The sequence below is a fragment of the Seriola dumerili genome, unplaced genomic scaffold, assembly GCF_002260705.1.
Source record: "Seriola dumerili isolate Sdu_G_001 unplaced genomic scaffold, Sdu_1.0 BDQW01000189.1, whole genome shotgun sequence".
In the NCBI taxonomy this organism is placed as follows: domain Eukaryota; kingdom Metazoa; phylum Chordata; class Actinopteri; order Carangiformes; family Carangidae; genus Seriola; species Seriola dumerili.
Window position 1 is genome coordinate 2809958 of NW_019174444.1, and position 22149 is coordinate 2832106.

At 39.5% G+C, this 22149-nt stretch overlaps 1 protein-coding gene across 2 annotated transcripts in view; it reads right to left on the reverse strand.

The window, feature by feature from the left end:
* Positions 1–12053, reverse strand: part of exoc2 (exocyst complex component 2) — a 47646-nt gene extending 35593 nt beyond the window's left edge. Inside the window, exons 1-3 of one of the 2 annotated variants that reach the window (XM_022753043.1) lie at positions 12014–12053; positions 2960–3126; positions 796–972 (exon numbers count right to left, since the gene is read on the reverse strand). In XM_022753043.1, the coding sequence (XP_022608764.1) occupies positions 796–972; positions 2960–3077 (295 nt within the window). In that variant the 5' untranslated portion in view covers positions 3078–3126; positions 12014–12053. Of the gene's footprint in view, positions 1–795; positions 973–2959; positions 3127–8589; positions 8662–12013 lie in introns of those variants that run through there. The other variant, XM_022753044.1, reaches the window with a different exon arrangement.
* Positions 12054–22149: the final 10096 nt, after the last annotated feature.

Sequence of the window (22149 nt, forward strand, 5' to 3'; positions counted from 1 at the left end):
GCAACTTGTATGTAGCAACAGAAGTTTCCTTATAAACATGACGGTGTAATTAGGAAAAGACTAAAAATATTTTTAAATCCAATATCTGTAGTGAAATTTGAATCATACACTTTATTCTTAAAACTAAAATAAACATTGTCGGCTGATTTTCCAACATCACTGATCTGTGGTCGACTTTCCAGGCATGTTTGTCACTTTTTAGTCAGTGTGTTTCTCAATTTTTTTCTCGTGTTTTATTTATTTGCAGTTTGCAATTTGTCGAAGTGATGAACACGTTTTTTTTTTTTTTTATGTTTTGTGTATTTAAAAGTTGCAGAGCGTGGAACTCCCTTGCCCACCGTGGAGATCTCACCGTCATTTGTGCTTTCTGAGGATCCTCCCATTCATTTTTTATTTTTTTTTTAATGAGTGTTATGACCAACAGATCATGAAGCCTTCTGAGACAAACTTGTGATTTGGGGAAAAAGTAAATGGTATTATGCTAATTGGATGGGAGTAGCACTGAAATGATTTGTCTGTTGTTTTACAGAAAATTAATCAATAACAATTTTGACAACTGATTACCGGTACTTGTTTTCAGTCATTTTTTTATCACGCAAACCATGTGAAGATGTTGCTGTGAGCTTTGGGACATTGTAACAGGCACATTTCACTATTTTCTGACATGTTATGGACTCAATAATAAATTGATTATTTAAAAAAGAGATGAACTGCTAATGTAAATAATTATTAGCTGTAGTTGCAACTACTTGTCTCTCTTATTCTGTCTCCTTTTTTTTGTCTTCTGAGGCTTACCAATCCTCTCTGGCCTGAGCAGCTTGAATGAGACCGTGGAGGTGCCGAGGCCTCCAGACTTGGTTGTGACGATGATCTCTCCCTTGTCGTCTTTGGCAGGACCCACACGGCACACTATCTTGCTGGCTGACATCCACTCGGCTGTCAGCAGGCAGTTATGGCCACAGATCGACAGACCTGAGACGGAAGAGAGAGGGAGAGGGTGAAAAGGGTGAGAGATACAGACACACTGTGACAGCAAAAATAAACAAAGTGTAGCACCGACACACACACAGACAATCTATAACAAGAGGTACGGCACTCAAGACAGAATTGGCATCTATCAGCAAGTTTAGTCAAAACTGTCACCAAGGGGTCAAAGTTGAAGTTGGGGTCACGGTGGGTGTGGGTGGCCGTGACCTTCCTTCCTCTCACTCAGCTCCTTTAAGCTAACGTGTGTCACTTCACTGCTAAGTGGCTCATTACTGGCACAATGTGCACTTGGCCCCTGCATCTGTCGTCCTCTTTTTAAACCCTCTTGAAAACTATTTGGACACTAGAAGACAGACACAGGGATTACTTTGACAATTCTAGCTGAGGGGATTCAGAAAGTTTCACATGTGTATAATCAAACATTATAAAAGCTGATCAACAAATAGCCCATAAAACCGTGAATAATATGCCCATTAGAGTCCAATTTCCTGCCTCTGTTCTCTACTGGCCACTTTGTTTGAATACATAAGCACTCACACACATTTGTGCATATCTAATTATCTAATTCCAGGCCCCAGGGACATTCATGGTCAGAAATAGACCTGTATCACTGGCCAAAGCACAGCTTGCCAAGCATGGAGCAGCAGTGTGTGTGAGTCCTGTGTCCCACCTCCACTAAGACCTAAAAGAAGCAGGGTTAGAGGAGGAACTGGCGAAGATGAGGGAAAATATCGGCATAGAAAAAGTGTGTGACGAACACATAATGAGAACAAGATGGAGGTAGTCCATCTGTGTGGCAAATGGAAAAAAAATATATTTTCACATTAATGCATTTTGATAAGCTCTAGAGTTTCTCAAACTAGGCATACAGTAATCTAAATATTTACACAAACAAAAAAATTTTGTTTTTGGTGAGTTGGAAAAATGCTGCGCCACAGGAGAAGCTGAATTACACAAAAGCAAAGTATTTTCTTTCCTAAATCTGGGCTGTGCTTTTTCTTTTGTTAATGTGTTTTTTTTTTCTTTACACCACAAAGCCGTTGTGTGAACTCAACTTCCAACATTAAATATTTTTATACCTATAGGAAATTCACAAAAGATATATTGCTATTTATAATTGCAAAATGAAACGGTGAATCCATAATGAATTTTCAGATTGACCTCATTTCGAAAATATTTGTAATACTGCAACACATATTTAAAAATTCATGCATGTAACCAGTTTAAATAATGATGAATATCTGCTGATATGTCTAAAACTAAACAATTAAAAACAAACTGTCTACATAGAAATGCATTATCAGAACTTAACTTGCTTTTACCTCAGGTCAGTATCACTTATTACCTTATCAAATTGTCCTGAAAGTAAAAACCTAAACAGTAGAAAAAGTGTTGAAATCCTTATTCACAGGGGAACAAAGAATGAACTGTCCTGTCCACTTATGGATCATATAAACAAAACCAAACTTTACACCAGCCTGTTTAAAAAAGAGCCGCTGTGGTTTGTTGATGGATAAGTTAATAAAATCAGTTAATACGTTTTAAGTTACAAAATACTCAACGTACCGGAGCAGAAATTAAATGACAAAAATAAATCAGCTACATTTACTCAGCATCAGTGTCTCCCGCCTCCAACAAAACCAACTCCCACAGAGAAATAAATAATAAAAATCATCACCTAAGAATTATATTATTTACGGTGAAACAAATAAATGTTTATTACATAATGTGTTGACATCTTCAACACATTTGTGTGACAATTTAAACAAAATATCTAAATACTGTATATTTATATTCACATATTCATTATTATACATATTTCAATAAGAAATATAAATATTAAGGAGTATGTAAAACATGAAAAAAATATTTCTGAACAGGAATTTATTTTAAAAAATTAAACAAAGATAGAAACTACAACGTTTTATCGGAGCTGCGTCTATTGTTAACAATGTGGTTATAAATGCATTACCTATGAGGTCAGCTGGGCCCGTGCCCAGGTTCTCTCCACGGATGGTGACTTTGGTCCAGGCCGCACCCTCTTTGGGTGAAATGCCTGTGACAAGCGGGGGCTGACGGGCACGAGACATGGTGGCCTGAGGGGGCAGACAGGAACACTGGATCGATCAGCACCTGGTCCTGGAGAATAAAAACAGGCAGAGCAAGGCGTACGTAAGAGGACACGGTGAGTAACACAAACCTCAACAAACTCCACGCACTGACCGTTCAATTAACAGTGGGAGAGCTCTAGAAATGAAGCAATCAGAGCTAAAATGATCAGCGCACCCATAAATGTGTCTATTGGGAAAAAATTAATGAAGAGTTTTGGTATGATCAAATCTGAAAATCTGCCTGCTTGTCTTTGTTTCACATCACTGTAAATCTATTGCATCTAATTATGTATTTATTTATGGACTGTTGGTCCAAAAAAAAAGCAATTTAAAGACATCAGTTTGGGCTCTAATGACATAATAATGTGCAATTGTCATAATTTTGACCTTTTTAACAAAAAACATTAACTAATTGTTAAATTAAAAAACAAAGTCATTGTAAAATAATTATTACTTGCAGCACTAGAAGCTGACATTACTTACAAAGATATAATACAGGCTTACTGCAGTAAAAATGGAAAAAAACAATACCACTATAATAATAAATACAGTCAAAAACAAATCACACCACTTTTATTGAATCACCAGGCAGTCACATACTCAGGTTTTTCAGAGTTGACTGGGGACAGCAAAATACGAACAAAATTTGGCTGGCAGCTAGTGTTAATTTCCCACCCTGTAGGTCTCCAAACAATGTATGCATTGCAGCAGTTATCTCTCAGATAATAGGAAAAATAGAGAAGGGAGCCAAGAATGAAGGAGCAGACAGAGAGCAGGGAGGAAAGGAAGAATGTAAACCTCACAGCGAAGGATAAATAAACCTGGCCTCCCCAATCATTCCACATAAGCCCACACAATACAGTACAGATTATGGTACCAGAGCAGGAGCACCCATGAAAATCAGTTCATGTTCAGGCTGTGTAAAGGAAGAGAGGGAAAGCGTCCAAATGAAAAATTGAAAGGATGTATTTCAGCAGCACAGATGTTTGCTAATAAATTACTGCCAGGTCTCAAGAAGGCTGACCAATCTAGACTCTCTGAAGCAGCTTGAACAAGGCTTCCGCCCTTTTGCTGCGGAGCCAAAACACGTTCTCCACAAACAATGCAGAAGTTCACACGGACCGGACCTGCACTGAGTTCATGACGGTAACCCTTTACACAGTTATGTGGTGACTAATTAGTTGTAGGTGTACAACTGGGGTGCAATAAGACTTCTAAGAGCCAACAGGGGATCTAATATCAAAGGAAATCTAAACCGACAGAGCACAACATTGGTTCGTCTACTTGTTAAAGAGACTTTCCTGTGACAAGGAAGTCAAGAGATTCAACCTCTTACAGCAGCCGGTGCATCCATCAGGAGCTGAAAACCATTTTTAAGGCTGCAAATTCTGATTATTTTTATCATGAGTTAATCTGAGAATCTTTTTTTTTGATTAATTGATAAATTGTTAGGCTATAAAATATCCAAAAAAATGTCACAAATCACAATTTGCCAGAGACTGAGGAAATCTTTTCAAGTTGCTAGTTCAACCAACAGTCCTAAACGTTCACCTTCATAGTAGAGCTGAAATAATGAGTCCTCAGAAAATTCATCAGCAACTATTCTGACAATCCATTCTAGGTTTGTAATTTTTAAAGTATAAATGCTAAACAGCTCCTGAAGTGTGACAATTTTATGATTTTCTTTGTCTTGTATATATATAGATTATATTTGAGTTTGAGTCATCTTGGACTCTGTAAGACTGATGGACATCTTTCATTATCTTCTGACATTTTATAGACTAAACAATTAAATTTAATCAATTAATCGAGAAAACATTCAACAGATTAATCAATTGCAAGACAATGGTACAAGCTGTCACTCAGCACAGTTGTATAACTCATGAAGCCCCGAGTCCCATCTCATCAGACATGGTTAGACATGCTGCGTTCAAATAAACATTAGTGTCAACATCTTGTGCTTCAGGACTCTTGAGATGTATAATGTTCATTGTAAAGTGCACGCTACACGTCAGAATACCCATCTTTAACCCATCTTTAATTTTAAAGGAGCCAATAACAAAAACAATCTATTCTTTATCTTAAATAGCTGGTGTCACAAAAACTACATAAAATAGGTCTCCAGAGCCAAAAAAGGTTGGAGCCTCTAGATTAATCAATTGACATAATTACTGTTGATATATTTTCTGTCAATCATTTCAGACCTAAACCTCCTTAACACTAAAATCCCACCAGTTCACAATTATCAGCTGCTGAATATTTGGCCCGTGGCACTAAGTAAATATCACAGGACGATTTTCATTCCAGTGTCCATTAACAGGTTTGAATTTGAGGGAATTTATGCAGGGAATGTTTTGACACATGGCACAACAAGAACACAGAAGCATGAAAAGCAGTAGTGGGACAGCAGCATATGTATTGACCTAGAAAGCTCCATGAGTAAGGAACCTTTCTGGGAAACCTTTCTGCCACAGAGTCCCCCACCTCTCCATCCCAGAGCTAACGAGAAAACTCCAATGGGATTTACCGCATGTTGTTGCTGCTGCCCTGCGCTTGTCAGAGGAAATGGAGGGGCTATGGATCTGACATGAAGAAGATAAGAGGTTAACAGCCCTAAAACAAGAGCTTGGTGTATCCTTCATCAATCCCACATGTTTAGAGTGGGAGCGGCGAGGGGCAGAGGACTGGGCTCTTTATTTTGTATAATTCTGATTCTGCTTCCAGGAGTGTTTCTATCCTATCCCCCCCTCATCTTGGAAATACACGTGCACAAACACACAGATAGCCTGCCCACACACACACATACACACGCACACATGCACACACACACACATATACACATACACGCTGGGCAGAATGACAGCTCAGCTACGTTGCGTGCGAGGGGCCCGAGCTGGTGTTGTGTGGTCTGTGTGTATGCGAGTATGTGGAAGGATCTGCGGAGAGGTCTGGGCAGTGTGTGTGTGTGTGTATACATGTGTGTATACGTGTGTGTGTATATGTGTGTGTATGTGTGTGTGTGTGTGTGTGTGTGTGTGTGTGTGTGTGTGTGTGTGTGTGTGTGTGTGTGTGTGTGTGTGTGCGTGTGTGGTCTGGGTGTGTGGTCTCTGGCGCGGGCCTGGGGAGAGCCTGCTGACGGCTGGGATGAGAAAAGAGCCGCTGTGTTTACTTTACTCTGGGGGCTGTGCATGGACACGGGAACACTGCCCAGACCCCTCTCTATAACACCAGCGTGCACGCACACACGTGCACAAACACACACAAGCACACGGAAACTCACAGAAAGTCACACAGAAACTAAGGAGACACAAGTCTCATGTCACGCACAATCACAAATACCCTGCAAACTAGGTAATAGAAACTATAACTTTATACAGTCCGGGGCCTAACTGTGAATGGATTTTTCCTTAAAGTAGCATGAAGAGGAAAACAAAAAAAAGAGGTTTCTGAAGCTTCAGCTGGAAACTTAGGAGGTAGGCAGCATTTTCCACAAGAGGGATAAAGGTATTAACCTCTAGGGGGCATCAGAGGATTCCCAGAAGACTATACCCCATTTTCTTCCATCATGTGTTAAGCCATGTTGTACTGCGCAGGTTAAATTAAATCAATGACAACACAGAACCAGATTTAGCCTCTTTTCTCTCGCTCGATTCTCTTCCAACCATGATTCTGCTAGCCCCCAACCCCAACCTTTCTCTCTCTCTCCCTCTCTCTCTCCCTGGTAATAGGGCTAAAAAGGCACGTTTGTTTTCCTTGGAGGCTGACTAACAAACAGCAGGGCTGGCTCTAATCGGTGTGGTAGCTGTGGAGGTCTGAGGCTTGGGATCCTCTTGCAGCACTGCTGCTAATATGGGACAACCCTTCCTCAGCTCTGTGCTGGAGTACTACAACACAAAGCAAAAGTCTTTTCATTAAAGCGCTGAACAAATCTTTTTGCCACATGAGACCATTTTACTTTAATATACCACAGTACATCCCCAAAATGCTGGAAATGCTGGTCTGGTCTAGATAGCAGAAATGGATTTCTTCTTCATAAAAACGTAAGGAACGGACTGAGTTCAGATAAAAGATGCTTAAAAAAAAACAAATCACACACACACTTTACTTGACACATAGCCTCACTCAGACCTAAAATTTCTTATTAGGCCACAGCGGCAATATCAAAACTGAGCACCACATATTGATTATCATATTGCACTGTGAAAAAAAAACATTAAGTTTTTACTGTCCTTATCTATCTCTTTGCCATTCTCTCTTTGTGTGCCTGTCATTCAGGGTGTGCATGAGAGTGTACTGTGTGCATTTGCAGGGCTCACTGGCCAACCACAATATGTAATCAACTGACTCAGGTCGGGTCCATGAGGCTTGTTATGTGTTTGACATAATGTTTCTAAAAACATTTATAAAAGGCAAAAATGCCAAACATTTGCTTATTCCTGTTGCTCCACTGTGAGGATTTTCTGCTTATCTTAGTTTTTTATCATTGAGAAGTTGAGTATTTTGGGCTTTTAGACAAAATCTGAAAGCATAACTTTGGGCTCTGAGAAACTGTTATAGACAATTTCCACTGTTTTCTGACATTTATTCAATAAATTAAAAAATAACCATCTAATATGATAATAGTTTGTTAGTTGTACATCTAAAATTATGAACCAACCCTATCTAGGATGCAAGTTAGGTAACAGCAATGACTCTGGTTCAAATCAGGGAACAATGTTGCTTGTAATCCCTGTCGTTCTCTCCTGTTTCCTGTCTGTCTCCACTGTGTACTATCAATTAAAGGGAAGAACACAACAACTCCTTCAAACTCTGACCTTTTTAGTTCAACAACTCTAAAACATGACAAACTCTCTCCATCACAACCAAGATGGTAATCTATTTACCTGACCCACCACATCAACACACGCTTACACACGACTATCTCATGAATAAGGTGTTCATACCTCGGATCATATGCTGCCCTGAGCTCAAAGGTGACTCACATATGGCAGTGATTGGCAAGTGTGTGTGTGGATATGTGTAAAAGAGATGATGGGTTTAGCGGGCACAAAGGGACCCATTTAGACAGCTCATCACCCACAACCCCCTCCATCGCCCATCAGAGGAGCTAACTCACTACGCTGGCTGCTCACAACCCCCTCCCCACCACCACCACTAACACCATTTCAGTCCGTACTCCCCAACATTACACAAACACCAAATTCCATCAAAGATCTCCTCTGACTCCTCTGAATGCACAGAGCGGGCCAAACATGACCCAGCCTGAGATGACTGGCCTGATCACACAGGCTGGGTGGAGCTTTAAACAATCCTCCTCAGTGTTCACTCACTCCCGGGCCACCACATGCCTCTAAGATGTGGAGTGGGCAATGCAGTTGATAGCCAAAAATTGACCGTAATATGTGTCAGTTGTATCATTTTTCAAATAAATGAATTATATCAATATGAACTGTGCAGGTTCTGTTTTAAAACAGATGCTGCGACCACTTGCCAGTCAACGAGTTCTTCCACAATGAGTCAGCATCTCTTCTGCAAGCAGTCGCTCCCAGGGCTCATGGATAGTCTTTCGTGACAGAGAAAATGGACAGAGTGATCAGATGTGTGCCTCTGGCTCACTATCCTACCATCACGATGTCTGCCCACAGGGTTTGTTATCTTTAGGGCTGTCTGTTTGTTTGTTTGTCAGTCTCAACTGCTTTTCAGAATTAGGCCCAACGAAGTGAAGTCCCCAATTTCCCATATAAAAATCCTGCAACAATAAACAGAAATATAAAGTATGGGCCTGCAAATTCAGGAAGATGTTTTCAGAGGATTAAGAGACTGGAGACAGGCAGCTCTGCCCAATGACATGGTGAGACGGAGAGATTTGAACCTTCATGAGTGAGGTTGTAACACTGCTGCCCCAGCTGCTTTACATAAAAAAAAAACACTTCACCAGCGTGAGAACCTTTCACAGTCACATACAAATATAAATTATAAAAACATTTTTGCTTACAGCACATTAATTTAGGGTTGCAACTAAAGATTATTACTTAAAGTATTTAATCACTTTATTCTCTATGAAATGTCAAAAAGGAAAAAATGCCCATCACAAGTTCCAAGAGTCCAAAGTGACATTTTCAAATAATGTTTTTTATATGATAAATAATTAATTACCACAAGTGTTACTAAAAACTGTTATGGCTATCGACTATGTATTTTTTTCATAAACTGATTAATCGCTTAATCTACAAAATGTCATTAAGTTGTGAAAGAAAATACCTGTCACACTTTCCCGGAGCCCAAGAAAACATCTTCAAACATCTAGATTAACCAGACCTGCCATCAACTAACGAATTAATCATCCGTTATTTTCCTTCAAGATTAACCTGACAATTATTTGCTCTATTAGTCCATTAATTGATAAATCATTTGGCCTATAAAATATCACAAAATAGCCAAAAATCTCTGTCATAATGTCCCCTTCCCCTGTTTACTATTGCGTAATACAGCAGGAACCAGAAAATCCTCGCAATTTATAGGCCTGAACCAAGGAAAACCTGGAAAAAATAAATTGAATTATTAACTGATTATCAATTGTTTCAATAAAACCGAATCTTGTAAGGATCTGCATTAAATGAGAGGACTCCATTAGTATTGAGCCTGTCTCTTTGAGCTGTCTTGTGGCCTGTTTCCCAACCCAAAGCTCCTCTGTCTGTCTGTCCAGGTCTGACTGGGTCACAGAAACCATACTGTGAAAACCAGTGGCCCAGCAAGCCTGTCAGCAGGGAGGAGACTACCAGGTGGGGTCAACTGCGGAGAGCAGACAGGGGTGAGAGAGAAGTGCGCTTCATAAACAAGGCTCAGCCTGACCCCCGTTGCTCGATTCACCCCGAGGTCTATGGAGCAGCAGCAGCGAGGAAAAGCCTCAAAAAACACTACCCACCACATTCCACCAAAACAAACAAGCAAGGCCACCCAAATTTTTCAATTAGAGCCCTGGGAGGGGGCAGGAAATGGATCAGTGTAGCCTTGCCCCCACCTTCCCCCAGCGAAGCAGTGCTGACTTTGGGGAAGAGAAGGAGAAGTGATACACAGAGCTCTGTAGACTTTCACTGAAAGGCTGAGGACTTGTTAACATGGATGTCAAGTCAAGTGATGGAGGAGCTCAATGACAACTTATCCCTGCGACGTGGCGCCTGCCTGCTATCCACCTGTCAATCTATTGCTCTCATTCACTCTCTCATACAATCAATCAGTTTTACATACACACATGGTAAGGTGTTGTTTCCCTGGGACAGGCCTATTTAAAGCAAGTATGTTGTAACAATATTTGATAAAAGCACACAAAAAAATATATGCATAGAGGCTTATTTCTGTTTGTAAACACAACACTTAATGAGGCTCAGGTGATTGCGTATATCACAACAGGAGGTCTTAAGGTTTATGAAGTAAGTAATATCTTAACCTTTAGATCTACTAGAAATGACTACATCTACAACTGCAACTGAAACTATGTTTTCCTAATCTCAGATTAACATAGGCTTGTTATGACATTTAAAAAAATGAAACAAATCTCACTTCAGAACTTCTTACTGCAACTAAATTTGGTTTCAATAAATAAATAAACACCTCAAGGACAAAACAACAAACTTAAATCTGATCAGTTCCATCACGTTCAGTCTTAGCAGATGTTGAAGAATGACAAAGTTGAAAACAATTTTATTTACAATCAAATTACTTAATGGAACATTACAGTCATAAGCTATTAGACATAAAGGACGAGGTCATGATGCAAGAACAATGTGCTTTAAACCTTATGTACAGTGATTTAATGTTTATTTTCATCAGAGTGTCTTCCATTTACACAAGGCTGCCTTTCTGAGTCATATGAGGTCATTTGGTGTGATGATTTATTTCATCACTATTTTACTTTTACTATTCTCTAACACATTGAAGGTTGTCCAAGTATAAGCAATATTTCATTCTTAAAAGGAAGTTGCTTCATCTGACAATGAAAAAATACTGAAGTTCTCTTGTTGATGGAAAACTCCATCCTCCAAAAACTGGCTTTTATTGTTTTGTATTAACATTATTTATATTTGTGTCACCTGTGAGAGATCCATTATTTATATTTCATACATTTGCAGAGAATGTCATTCTTCATTACAAATGTCAGTTTAGGTCAGTGTATTATCCTGAGTAATCAGATTTTTGGAAATACAATTTGCTGGTGAATGAAATATAATTGTTTAATGCTTTGAGCATCAAAACCAATGTTTATAACATTTCTGTATACATGATTCACGTTGGAGACAAGCAAAAGCCAGATAATGGAAAAAGAAAAGATGGAGATCGAGATATATGTACTACAGTACGTTTGCAAAACAAAGCAGTTATAAAATCAGTGGCAGTTAGATAAGAAAATTGGTTGATGTTTCATAGCAAATAAGTACATGTTAACGTAGGACAAACGCGCCGAATTTAACAGTGGGCGCTGACAGTTAGTAAGAAGTCTTAAAATATGTTCTGCTACACAAGCAACGCAATTAACCTTTAAATTGACGGATAATTGAATGCAGTTTGGTTCAGCTATTGATATTGCCAAGATGGCAACGTCTGTCAGCTGTTTCTACTATCATCAGCTATCAAAGACACGCTTAAGACACCCTGTACGACATATCCAACAAGCCATCAGCGATCTTAGAGAGAATGATATTGGCTTTGTTGACAAATTTGACAGCTAACGTTAGCTTAGGCTAACCTCCGTTCGCTAGCAAGCTACTTCGTTATGCCGGAAGGGATAGCAGAGGCTGTCATTTGCGTTCGTTGCAGCATTAAAAAGCGCTTAAATATCTACCTGACGTATCACAATTACATTGACTCTACAATGAGTGTCTTTTGAGAAAAATATCTTTGAGAAAAGAGTTACTTACAGTTTATAGCAGCTTGTCTGCAGGGACCGTTTCCTGTATCCTCTGACTACTTCCGGTTTTCCGTTTTCAGCCCTAGCCTTCAGAATAAAATAAAATGTCATAAAATGTCATAAAATGTCATAAAATGTCATAAAATAAAATGAAATAAAATAAAATAAAATAAAATAAAATAAAATAAACTGATTAATTCATTTAAAATCAATAATCAAAACAATGTTCATTCGTAAAAGTGTGACATATGGAAACTCAAACATCCCAGGTGTTACATTTTTGATATTCTCTACCTTTTACAATGTTCAGTACAGAGCCGAGCAGCGGCAGAAAGTAAATGAGTATATTTACTTGATTAATTTACTTAATTACAGTTTAGAGTTACAGTGTTTTTGAATACTTTCTTTGTTATTCTGCTTTATATTACTATATTTTTATATAATATTATATTATATATACTAAACACACACACATATATATATATATATATATATATATATATATATATATATATATATATATATTACACTGTTGCTCATGAAGTTGGAATAAAATATTTTTTACCTCTTTTCCATGAAATGATTGTGACAATGTGATTTTATTCTTGACAGATAAAGTGTATATCTTCTCAAAACTTTAGTTGTTAATCTCTTCCAAAGTGATTACTGATGCATTTAAATAGGAATAAACAGAGGATTGTGTCTGAAAACAAAATTATTCCAACTTCATGGGCAACAGTGTATATATATATATATTTATGCATATGTTCTCTACTACATTTAAGTGGTAAATATTGAACTTTTTACTCCACTACACAATCAGCTTACCAAATAGGATGTATTGTTATAGACTGAACTTAACAGTGTATAAAGTTAGCTCCACTGCAACCAACTACAACAATATAATACTGCTTACATGTTAATGCATCAAGGCCTACAGCAGTTGAGGTAATGTATTTCTTTCCTCTACTTTCTTTCTACTTGAGTGATACTTTAAATACAGAAGATTATAGTTTTACATTGTGGTACTTCTAATTTTGTTTATGTACAGGATCTGAATACTTCTTCTACTACTAGTGCAGCACTGCTACTACTATTACATAACACTATCTACCTGAACAGAATGATCCTTGATCAGCAAAATCTCTCTGGTTTCTCTTCTGTTTTTGAATTTGTCTTTGTCAGCAAATGTTGGTTTGATGGGTTGTTGGTTCTGCACATCTGTTTTAAAGGTCCTTTTTGAGAACAAATGTGAGATACATCTAATGAACAATTTCTTCTATGCAGTCCAAATATGTGTACTTAGATCTCAAACTAAATGCAGCAAAACACCATTATAGGCCCGCACGCATGCCCCTCTAAAGTTTTGGATGTCCTCGTGTGAGAATTCTGAAGCCCAGTGGGAGCTTTGCTTCTTTCCTAGTTTCTCTTTTCACGGTGCATCACTGAGGTATTTCCACTTGTTCTGGGAAAGGCGCAGCATCATTAGAAATGCAACGGGGACCACCCAGGCACACACTAGAACGCTGATACCATTACATTTATCTCACCAAATTGTGCAGGGCAGAAAGAATTTCTGTGATAAGGCAAGGCCCACTCCCCGGGGAAACCATATTGTCCAATTAGACAGGGTAATCTGATAATTGAGGGATCAAACTGTGACTTGGGAGTTTGCACAGATGCTGATGCAACACAGGGGCTGTTTGTCTATGTAAACATCAACTTAAAGCAATGACGCTGGAAGATTTTGATCTTGGTCTCTTCAGTACAGCCTCTGCCAGTGAATGAGAACATCAGTGGCATATCACACCAACTAGGGAATCTACAAATCAGTAAGTAATTTGGTGCATTATATGTGTCATGTTTTGAGATGGGAATAAATTATGATTTATTTATTTATACTGTATATATTTATATGAAATGTATATACAGTTTTGACATTTTATAGTACAGAACAGCAAGAACCAGATATGCAGAGGCTTTCCTTAAATGACAATTTGAACATTTTCCATACACTTTTTTGGGTTTCTTGCCAAGATCTAGATGAGACGATCAACACCACTCTCATATGTGTCTTTTAAAGACTGGAAACAGGTAAATGGTTAGCCTGGTTTTGTCCAGTTGGACCAGTTTGGTCCATCTACCACCAACTCTAAAGCTCATTAATTGATGCATTATATGTTGTGTGCTTAATCTGTACAAAAACTGATATATAAAGAGACAAATTGTTGTTTTCTGTGGGATTGTGTCCTGCACAATTTCTTTTGCAGAACAGAATTCTGGCTGTTGCTGTTTCCAGTCTTTACACCAAGCTAAGATAATTGTTTGCTGCATGTAGGCTCATATTTACTGCACAGACACAGGAGTGGTATCAATCTCCTCATCTAACTCTCGCCAAGAAAGCAATAATGCACATTTCCTAAATTGTTGAACCCCTCCTTTAAGCTCCTATTCCATCTGCAGACAATATTTTCATTTAGCAAGGAACATGTGATTGTAAGTTGTGCGTTTAAATAGAGCAGGCTGTCTGAGCAGGTGTCCCAGGTGTGCTCCTGAGGGACGCTGCTGATGCCTTGATCCTTGCTGTGACCCCCCAGCCCTCTGTAATCTACATCCCGTAATGGCACATGCTGCGCTGGCACCATTGCTCATCCCTGAACCCTATTGTTCATTGTTTGTCTTCTCCAGTTTTTTCCCATGGGCCCCTGGCCAGTGAGAGGAAAAGGTCACTGTAAATATTGCACTGAAATCCTCCCTCCCTCCCATAGAGCTCCTGAAGATGGAACAGGCGACCAGTGGGTGAGCACTTCCTTCCTGCGCAGGGCATTTCAACTGTAAGACATCAAACAAGTATGAATCCCTCAATGTCAAAGATCGCTGCAGTGAGATCATGTGTTCAGTGTGGACGTTACAATAACCTGGGCAGGTCTCAGCTCTTTGTAAAGCACATCAGATAGCATCATATCTACATATGTGGCTCCATGTGCCATCAAAATGCTGCAGTTTATCAAGGAAACTGGACTAGACACGCCGTATTTTCTCATTAAAAGAATTCTAGCTATACCTATCTCATCGCTGATTAGTCATTTTCTATAAGCAATGATATGTTTTAATGACTCGGCATGGATCCAGTCCCTCTCTTTATTTTGCGTCTCATAAAACACACAAAATATGGATTCCAAGGGAAATTAAGTGAGGCTTAGGAACCCCTGACCCATGAGTGGCTAATCACTAGCCTGTAGCGCTGCTGTTAATATAAGACAAGGAGATTTTAAATAAACCCTTGATATTTGGGTTTGTTTTGCTTCTGAGTGGCGCTCCGTCTCCCGCTGCTCCCCTTTCCCGGAGGAGTCCGGTTCCCTGGGCTCACATTTTGGGCTCCGGAAATCCAGGCCTGTGCCAGGCTTAGCTTGGAAAAGCATCCAGATGAACACAATGGGAGCGGGAGAGTTAAGGGGAACAGAGAGCCTTTCAGTCTGAGTGCTGACACATTGCTTGACACAGTGGCTGGATAACATACTGTAACTAACAGATGAAAGGAGAGATGATGGCGGGGGCACAGGAATGATTTTACAACAAGGTGGCACAAAAATACACCTGTGATAATATCTCTTCTATGATCTTAAATGGACGGTTCACTCAGACATATCTGGCCGTACAGGCTTGGTTTTATTTGCCTCGGGCTTAAAGATATCTGTGTAAGATTTCTGCTGACATCCCAATACAAGGGAGGGGAATAGAATTTTATTTATGTTGCCCACAGCATTGACAAATGAGACTAAAATAATTCAACAGCAGCATCTTTTTTCCACAGAACATACTGACAACAGATTTCACAGGAACTGTTTCTTCAGCAGAGAGTAATTCCAGTGTAAACTACTCGACAGCGAGGTCTGCTGCTCTGCTGTTCGTCTGTTTGACTGCACTTACAGTATGTAGTGCTTTTCTAGTCTTATCGACCACTCAAGGCACTTTACAATAGTCACCCATTCAAACTCAAATTCATAGGGTGCTTTTCCTTCATATAGTGCTTCTTCGGAGGCAATCTGGGGTTCAGTATCTTGCGGACAAGGGGAGCCGGGAATCAAATCACCGACCCTCCGATTGTATTGTGACTAGGACTTTGGGGGCTTTGATCACTTGTGGAGAAGTTTTTATTCTACATAAATTACCCATTGGTAAAGCTGCTGTAATACATATTTCTTAATGGATCAAATTTACTATCTGTACTGTGAAAGGTGCCACAGTGAATTACCATTCAACCCATTTAACCCTCAACGTTTTTCAGCTCATTGTTTTGGTTTCATGGCCCACAACTTTACTGTTTTGATTGAGTCTTACAGCTGTCATTGTTTTAAGCTGTAGCAGGCAGTTTTTTTCCATGAAAAAACTCTTAAAGGAGCTATTTGTAAGCTTTGCTATTGCTACATAGCCAGCATTAGCATTAATAGCTCTTTACGTACCAGTCTAGAGGAAATGTTGCGAGTTCAGCATCAAATTTAATTCCTTTACATGCCAGGAGCGCTCTCCAGAGGTGGAAAGCAATGCTAATGTTAGCTCTTGTCTCTATCATGTCTTTTTCTACTGAGGTTAGCATGCTAACCAGCTAGCCATGGCCTGTCACAACACATTCCGATAGCGGCTCACTGTAGTCTCCAATCCGGCTCAGAGGGCGTATTATAACCTCTTGTCTTGTAAACGCAATGATCAACAATCACCACCACCTGCTTCCGGCAATAAATCACATTCAGAGGCAGAGAAAACTGACAAATACCCCCTTTAAAACCCACTGTATACAATTTGCCCAGCACCAAATGGCAGACAGGGTTGGCTGCTGCCCCCGCGACCCAGATCCGGATAAGCGGGAGACGACGATACGATACGATACAAATGGCAGACAGACAAAATTAGCAAATACCATGTCTGCTCATTGTGTGAAGTCATTAATTGTCTCTATTATTAATTGACTCTAAAATTGTGACTACAGTCCTGCTGTGGACTGGGTATAGTAACAGGGACATGGTTTTTAGAAAACTATGTCGCTGTTACAATTTTTAAGTGTTTTGAGCTCCACAAAATGAATTCCACTTCACCAGTAATGTCAGAGACAGATACCTTAAATACTGGACAAATAAAACAAAAAACTTTCTGTGGGGCTAAGTACCACGAGAGGTAATTTGAGTGAAACGACCCTTTAAGTATGAAGCCATAGGAAAGATGGGAGAATTACTGCAGTTAAGAGGAAGAATTTGAAGAGAACGAGTGGGTGTGAGAAGGTATAAAGGAGCATTTTCCCAAATATGTTCAGGCTTTTACCACCCAGGTTAACATAACATGTTCTTCGCCTTCTCATAACACCATTCCTCCACCCCCCACCCCCCGTCCCCAGGCTAGACAACAGGCTACTGTGTCTCAGGAGGCACAGTCAGGATCGACCCTGATCACTGTGGAGAAACACACTCTGGGAAAAAGTCTAGAAAGTGAAATGGAAAAGGATGCAGGAGAAGTAAAGTAGAGCCGGGATGACTTCCTCTGATACATATTGTCTTCCAAAAGCTTGTTGTGTAATACCTCCTCAGATTTTACTCTTATACCTTCACCCCTCCTTGAATGAGTAACATAACTTTGAGAGGAAACAGCTTTCATCCACAGGGGCCAGCTGAAGCCATCGATGCGTGCTGCGGTGTGTGTTCCGTCTTTGATGAGATGTGACAGGTCGGAGTGTGTTCATAACTGTTTGTGTTTATAAACAGGTGGACTTGGTTACAGCTGGGGGTTATTTGTGCGCTGGATGGGCCCGAGCCAATCGCAATCAGGAGGAGAGCATAATAAAATCATACACTCAGCCGGCTGATGTTATACACTCAGGCTCTGTTTTCTGTCGTCATTGGTCAGATGTTTTCAGTTTTTTTATTGGCATAATGCTGCCATATTTTTATTAGTAAGATTATATCCTTTTCTGAGACATTCCTACTGTAGATACATCACTTAATTTAATTGAACTGTAAAGTAATAGCTTATTATAGAAAAAACAAACAAACAAACAAAAACCTGTCGCCTTTTTTGTTGTTTTTTTTGCACAATCTTGTAATTGTGCACATGTAACTGTTATGTTACTGTATGTTACTGTCATGTTTGTAATTTAGATGCTGTGAGAGAGAAAAACAAACATAAATGATTTTAATAAACATTATAAAGCCCTGAGAGGTGAGTACAGACGTTAACACCAGGCAGTAATTGGAACAACAGGGGGTCTATTTAGAGATATTAAAGAAATGAGGGGATTAAAGGATTAAAAAAAACCTCATGATATAAACTGAAAATAAAATCAAATCTTACTTTCCACTGTGTGAAAGGAAGAGAGGGTCTTAACTTGTATGAGCCCTCAAAAGGAAGACATGGGTTTTCTATCCCATGGATTTGCCCGTAAGGATTTAACACACTCAATCGGCCTCAGTGAATATTAACTGGACTTAATGTGCAGCATATTGGCGCTCAAAACTATGATTTCATAATATGTCTTCATTTCCTTTGTTAAGTCAATGACAGTAAGGATCCAGGCCTTGGCTGGCAGCCTCACTCTCTCCTCAGGATTTTCTCTCCAGATATGTCCAGAATAATCAAATGTGTCTGCAGCCCAGAAGGGGGCGCCCGAGAATGTCATTTATGAACTTGGCCTCTTCACTGTGGACTTGTTTGCGGAGGTGGAGGAGGAGGAGGAGGAGGAGGAGGAGAGGAAAAGATGTACAGTGAGTGAGAGGTGAAACCTTTGTCCGGAAGCTTAAAGGTGGGAGAATATTAAGGAGAGGTCGGTGACTGCAGGGTTCCACAGGAATCCCATGATCCTCTAGTTCCATGTTAGACAACTGGATTATTAACCAGCACATTTATATTAAAACAAATTTACAAGGTAGACAAAATAACAGGAACATGCTACAATATAATGCAAGGCACAACATCTGTATAAATGAATAATATTTAGGACTGGACACTGTTTGAAATATTTAAAATTTTAATGTCAATACAATACTTGATCTTGGCACTACACCATAAATCTAATGATACCCTTGACTGAAATATATCAACTTTTTTTTGTTTTACAAAACCCCAGAGGATAATGTTCTCAAATGTTAAATGTTTTCTTAATATGAGAAACTGTCAAAACTGAATAAAATCATCTAAAACTGGTGAAATTTTAATTCAAATCAGGAACTATCCAATGAAAGACTAAATAAGCAAAATATATTGCCAGCTTTCAGAATCTTGGCATATTTTGGTGGCTGAGGATGCCAAATGCATTTAGCCTTAATACCCAGTCATTATAATGATAATAATAATCACAAATTTTATTTTTAAAGCACATTTCTAGCTAGGAGAACAAACTACGTCCCAATAGAAAGGAAAATAAAGTCCAATAATAATAATTAAAAAGTTACAATAGTGTCAAATGGGTATCGAAAGAAATAAATAGAAAAAATAGAAATGAACAGAAATGAAATTTAGGGTACTATAAGAAGAAAAAAAAACACAAATAAAAACAACAGTAATTTAGAGTAAATTAAATAAAAACAATTGATGAGATCATAACAATAAGGTGAAAGTATAAGAAGTGTGCAACACATCTGAGACAGATTTCAATTTAAGCTTTAAAGAGGTTGTATTTATGGAAAGACTGCTGCTCCCTAATCACTAGTAGATTACAATGAGATTTGTCACAAGTAAAATCACGTAGGAGATAATAATGATTGTTTTGATTTTGGTTTCAGAATCACATACCTTTAAATCAGCAAAAAAAGGGATTACCTAAATTAATATAGGAGCATAAAAATACATGGTTAAGAGCATGTGTATATGTGTACACAAATAGTGTATGTGTGTGTGTGTGTGTGTGTGTGTGTGTGTGTATACATTACAGTGTGTGTGTGGGTGGGGAGTTGAGGCAGAGAGGCTGTTTGTAGTGAAAACAGTAAGAAAGAAGACACAGAGAGGAAGCTAAACACAGGCTGCTCTTTGAAGTACAGAGCAGGGTAATGCTATTGTGAACAGGTTACTTAACCAGCACAAAGACGAGTCGTTAGTCGTTGTTAGCACAGCACATGTCTGATAATCACATCTGATAATATGTGATCTATGGTGTAGCACTGTATAAATAGAGCAGAGTAAAGGTAATATGTCGCAGGGTTAGTGTGGCGGTTATAAATTGTACTATTAATGGGTTGGAGGTGCTGAGAGATTTCCCGTGTTAAGTGGATGAGGTAGTGTGGCGTACAGGAAGGGAAATAGCATGTGTGTAGTTCAGTGGGAGGTAGTGGTGGTGGTGGTGGTGGGTGGGTGAATTAATTTAAAATAAAGTAATTGGATCATTAGAATTTAAAATAGGTTCATTTTTCAAAAGGTTACAGGTAACGAGTGGAGTTTTTGACCTTACGGGGGTGTGGGTGTTGCGGGGGGTTGTAAGGAAAACTAAGTCATGGATTGCGTGTATAGTTGGAGCAGGGTGCGGGAGGTTGGCGCAGACAGTGCAAATTGAGGTCAGTTTTTCAGCCGAGTAGCCTTTTTAGGCTTTGATCCCATGCAGCTGTAAGCTGGATGAATAGACAATCCTGCTTCCTTGCGCCAGGAGGAGACGAGGAGTAGGGGGGAGGGAGGGGAAGGTGAGGAGTTGGGGGGGAGGGGGGGTTGTCGGGCGTGGGTGGACGAGTCCACCGTTTTCCTAACTGTGGAAAGCATAAATAGTGGAGCGGTGTATTGTATGCAAGCATCTAAAGCTGTGATTTGTCCTCTTGTGTGCTATGCAGGACGCTCCGCGGAAATTGCTCTCGTTAATTTCGACTGCTGTTTCGCGACCTGCGTCCTTCTTGGTGTAGGGGCGACCCCGTAGACCGGTCAACTCTTGCAGTTCATCGATCGGCTCAAGGTACACTGCGTCCTTGTCAAACGCCCACATGTTGTAGGCCTCCTTTTTTTTCCTGCTAATATAAATCCTGATGAGACTGCTTTATCAATGCTTATGTCTACTCTAGTCTGCTCTTACACCTCTGACTCCCTCTCTCCTGTTTGTTTTCCGTTACAGTGCATTCCAAAATCTGAACTTTGATTCCTCCACTGACCTGTCACACACCGGGAGACCCGAAGCCTGGAGCAATCCGCTGTTAGTGTGTGTGTGTGTGTGTGGTGTGTGTGTGTGTGTGTGTGTGTGTGTGTGTGTGGGCATGTCGTTGTGGTATGCTTTATACATGTGCAACCTGGTGCAAAAGGTTACAAGTTCATGTATCATCATTGCGGGTGATCAAAAAACCAATTAATGGGAATTGTTGTTTGGAACCTTGACTCGCTGCGTCACTGATGTGTCTTCATACTGTAAACACAGTGATGGGAATAATGAAAGGATTTTCAGTGTGCGTTGCGTGATTTGGGTTTGATTAATTGTTTAGTTTGATTCCGGGAAAAATTTAGTTTACTATCAGCCTGAGTGTCATTTTTGTAGTTTCGACCCTCATCTGTTACGATAACACTGTACTCACCGTAGTGATTTCTGGGAAGTTGTGATAGGGCGAGGAACAGCAGGCGGCAACAGCGATTAAAACAGTTAACGCCGGGTCAGCCAAACCTATTTTGGAAAAGACAAAAAGGCAGAAAGGAAAATGATTAAAGCAAACTTTCTGGTTTCAGATTTGACTATCCTCGCTACCATTCCACGCACACCAGGAGGAGAACACACACAACAAAAACAATAATGCAGATATTTTGTATATTTGGTATATGTTTGGTATATTTACAATCCTATAAATATCACCCAAACAGAGATGCACAGGAGAACAGGGGTGTGGAGAGGTGAAGTGGCACAAGAAGGAGAAAATGAGTTGGTTTGGAATTCCCTTCAGCTAATATGATCATTAAACTGATAGGTAAGCCTGCCAAAACGATCTAAGATCAATTGAAGAGTGATGATGAAATAGAATAATATTTGTGTTTTCTGCTTGAAACAAGCTTCATTTTATTTTCAGGTTTTTTATTACTGACCTTGCAGTTTTATCTCCCAATAAAGTGGTTTGGACCTGAAAGGTTCACTTGTTTACAGCCTGACTGATCCTCTCACTGCTCGTGTTTCTTGTTGTAGGAGACTGAGTGCTGTTTTCCCGGAAA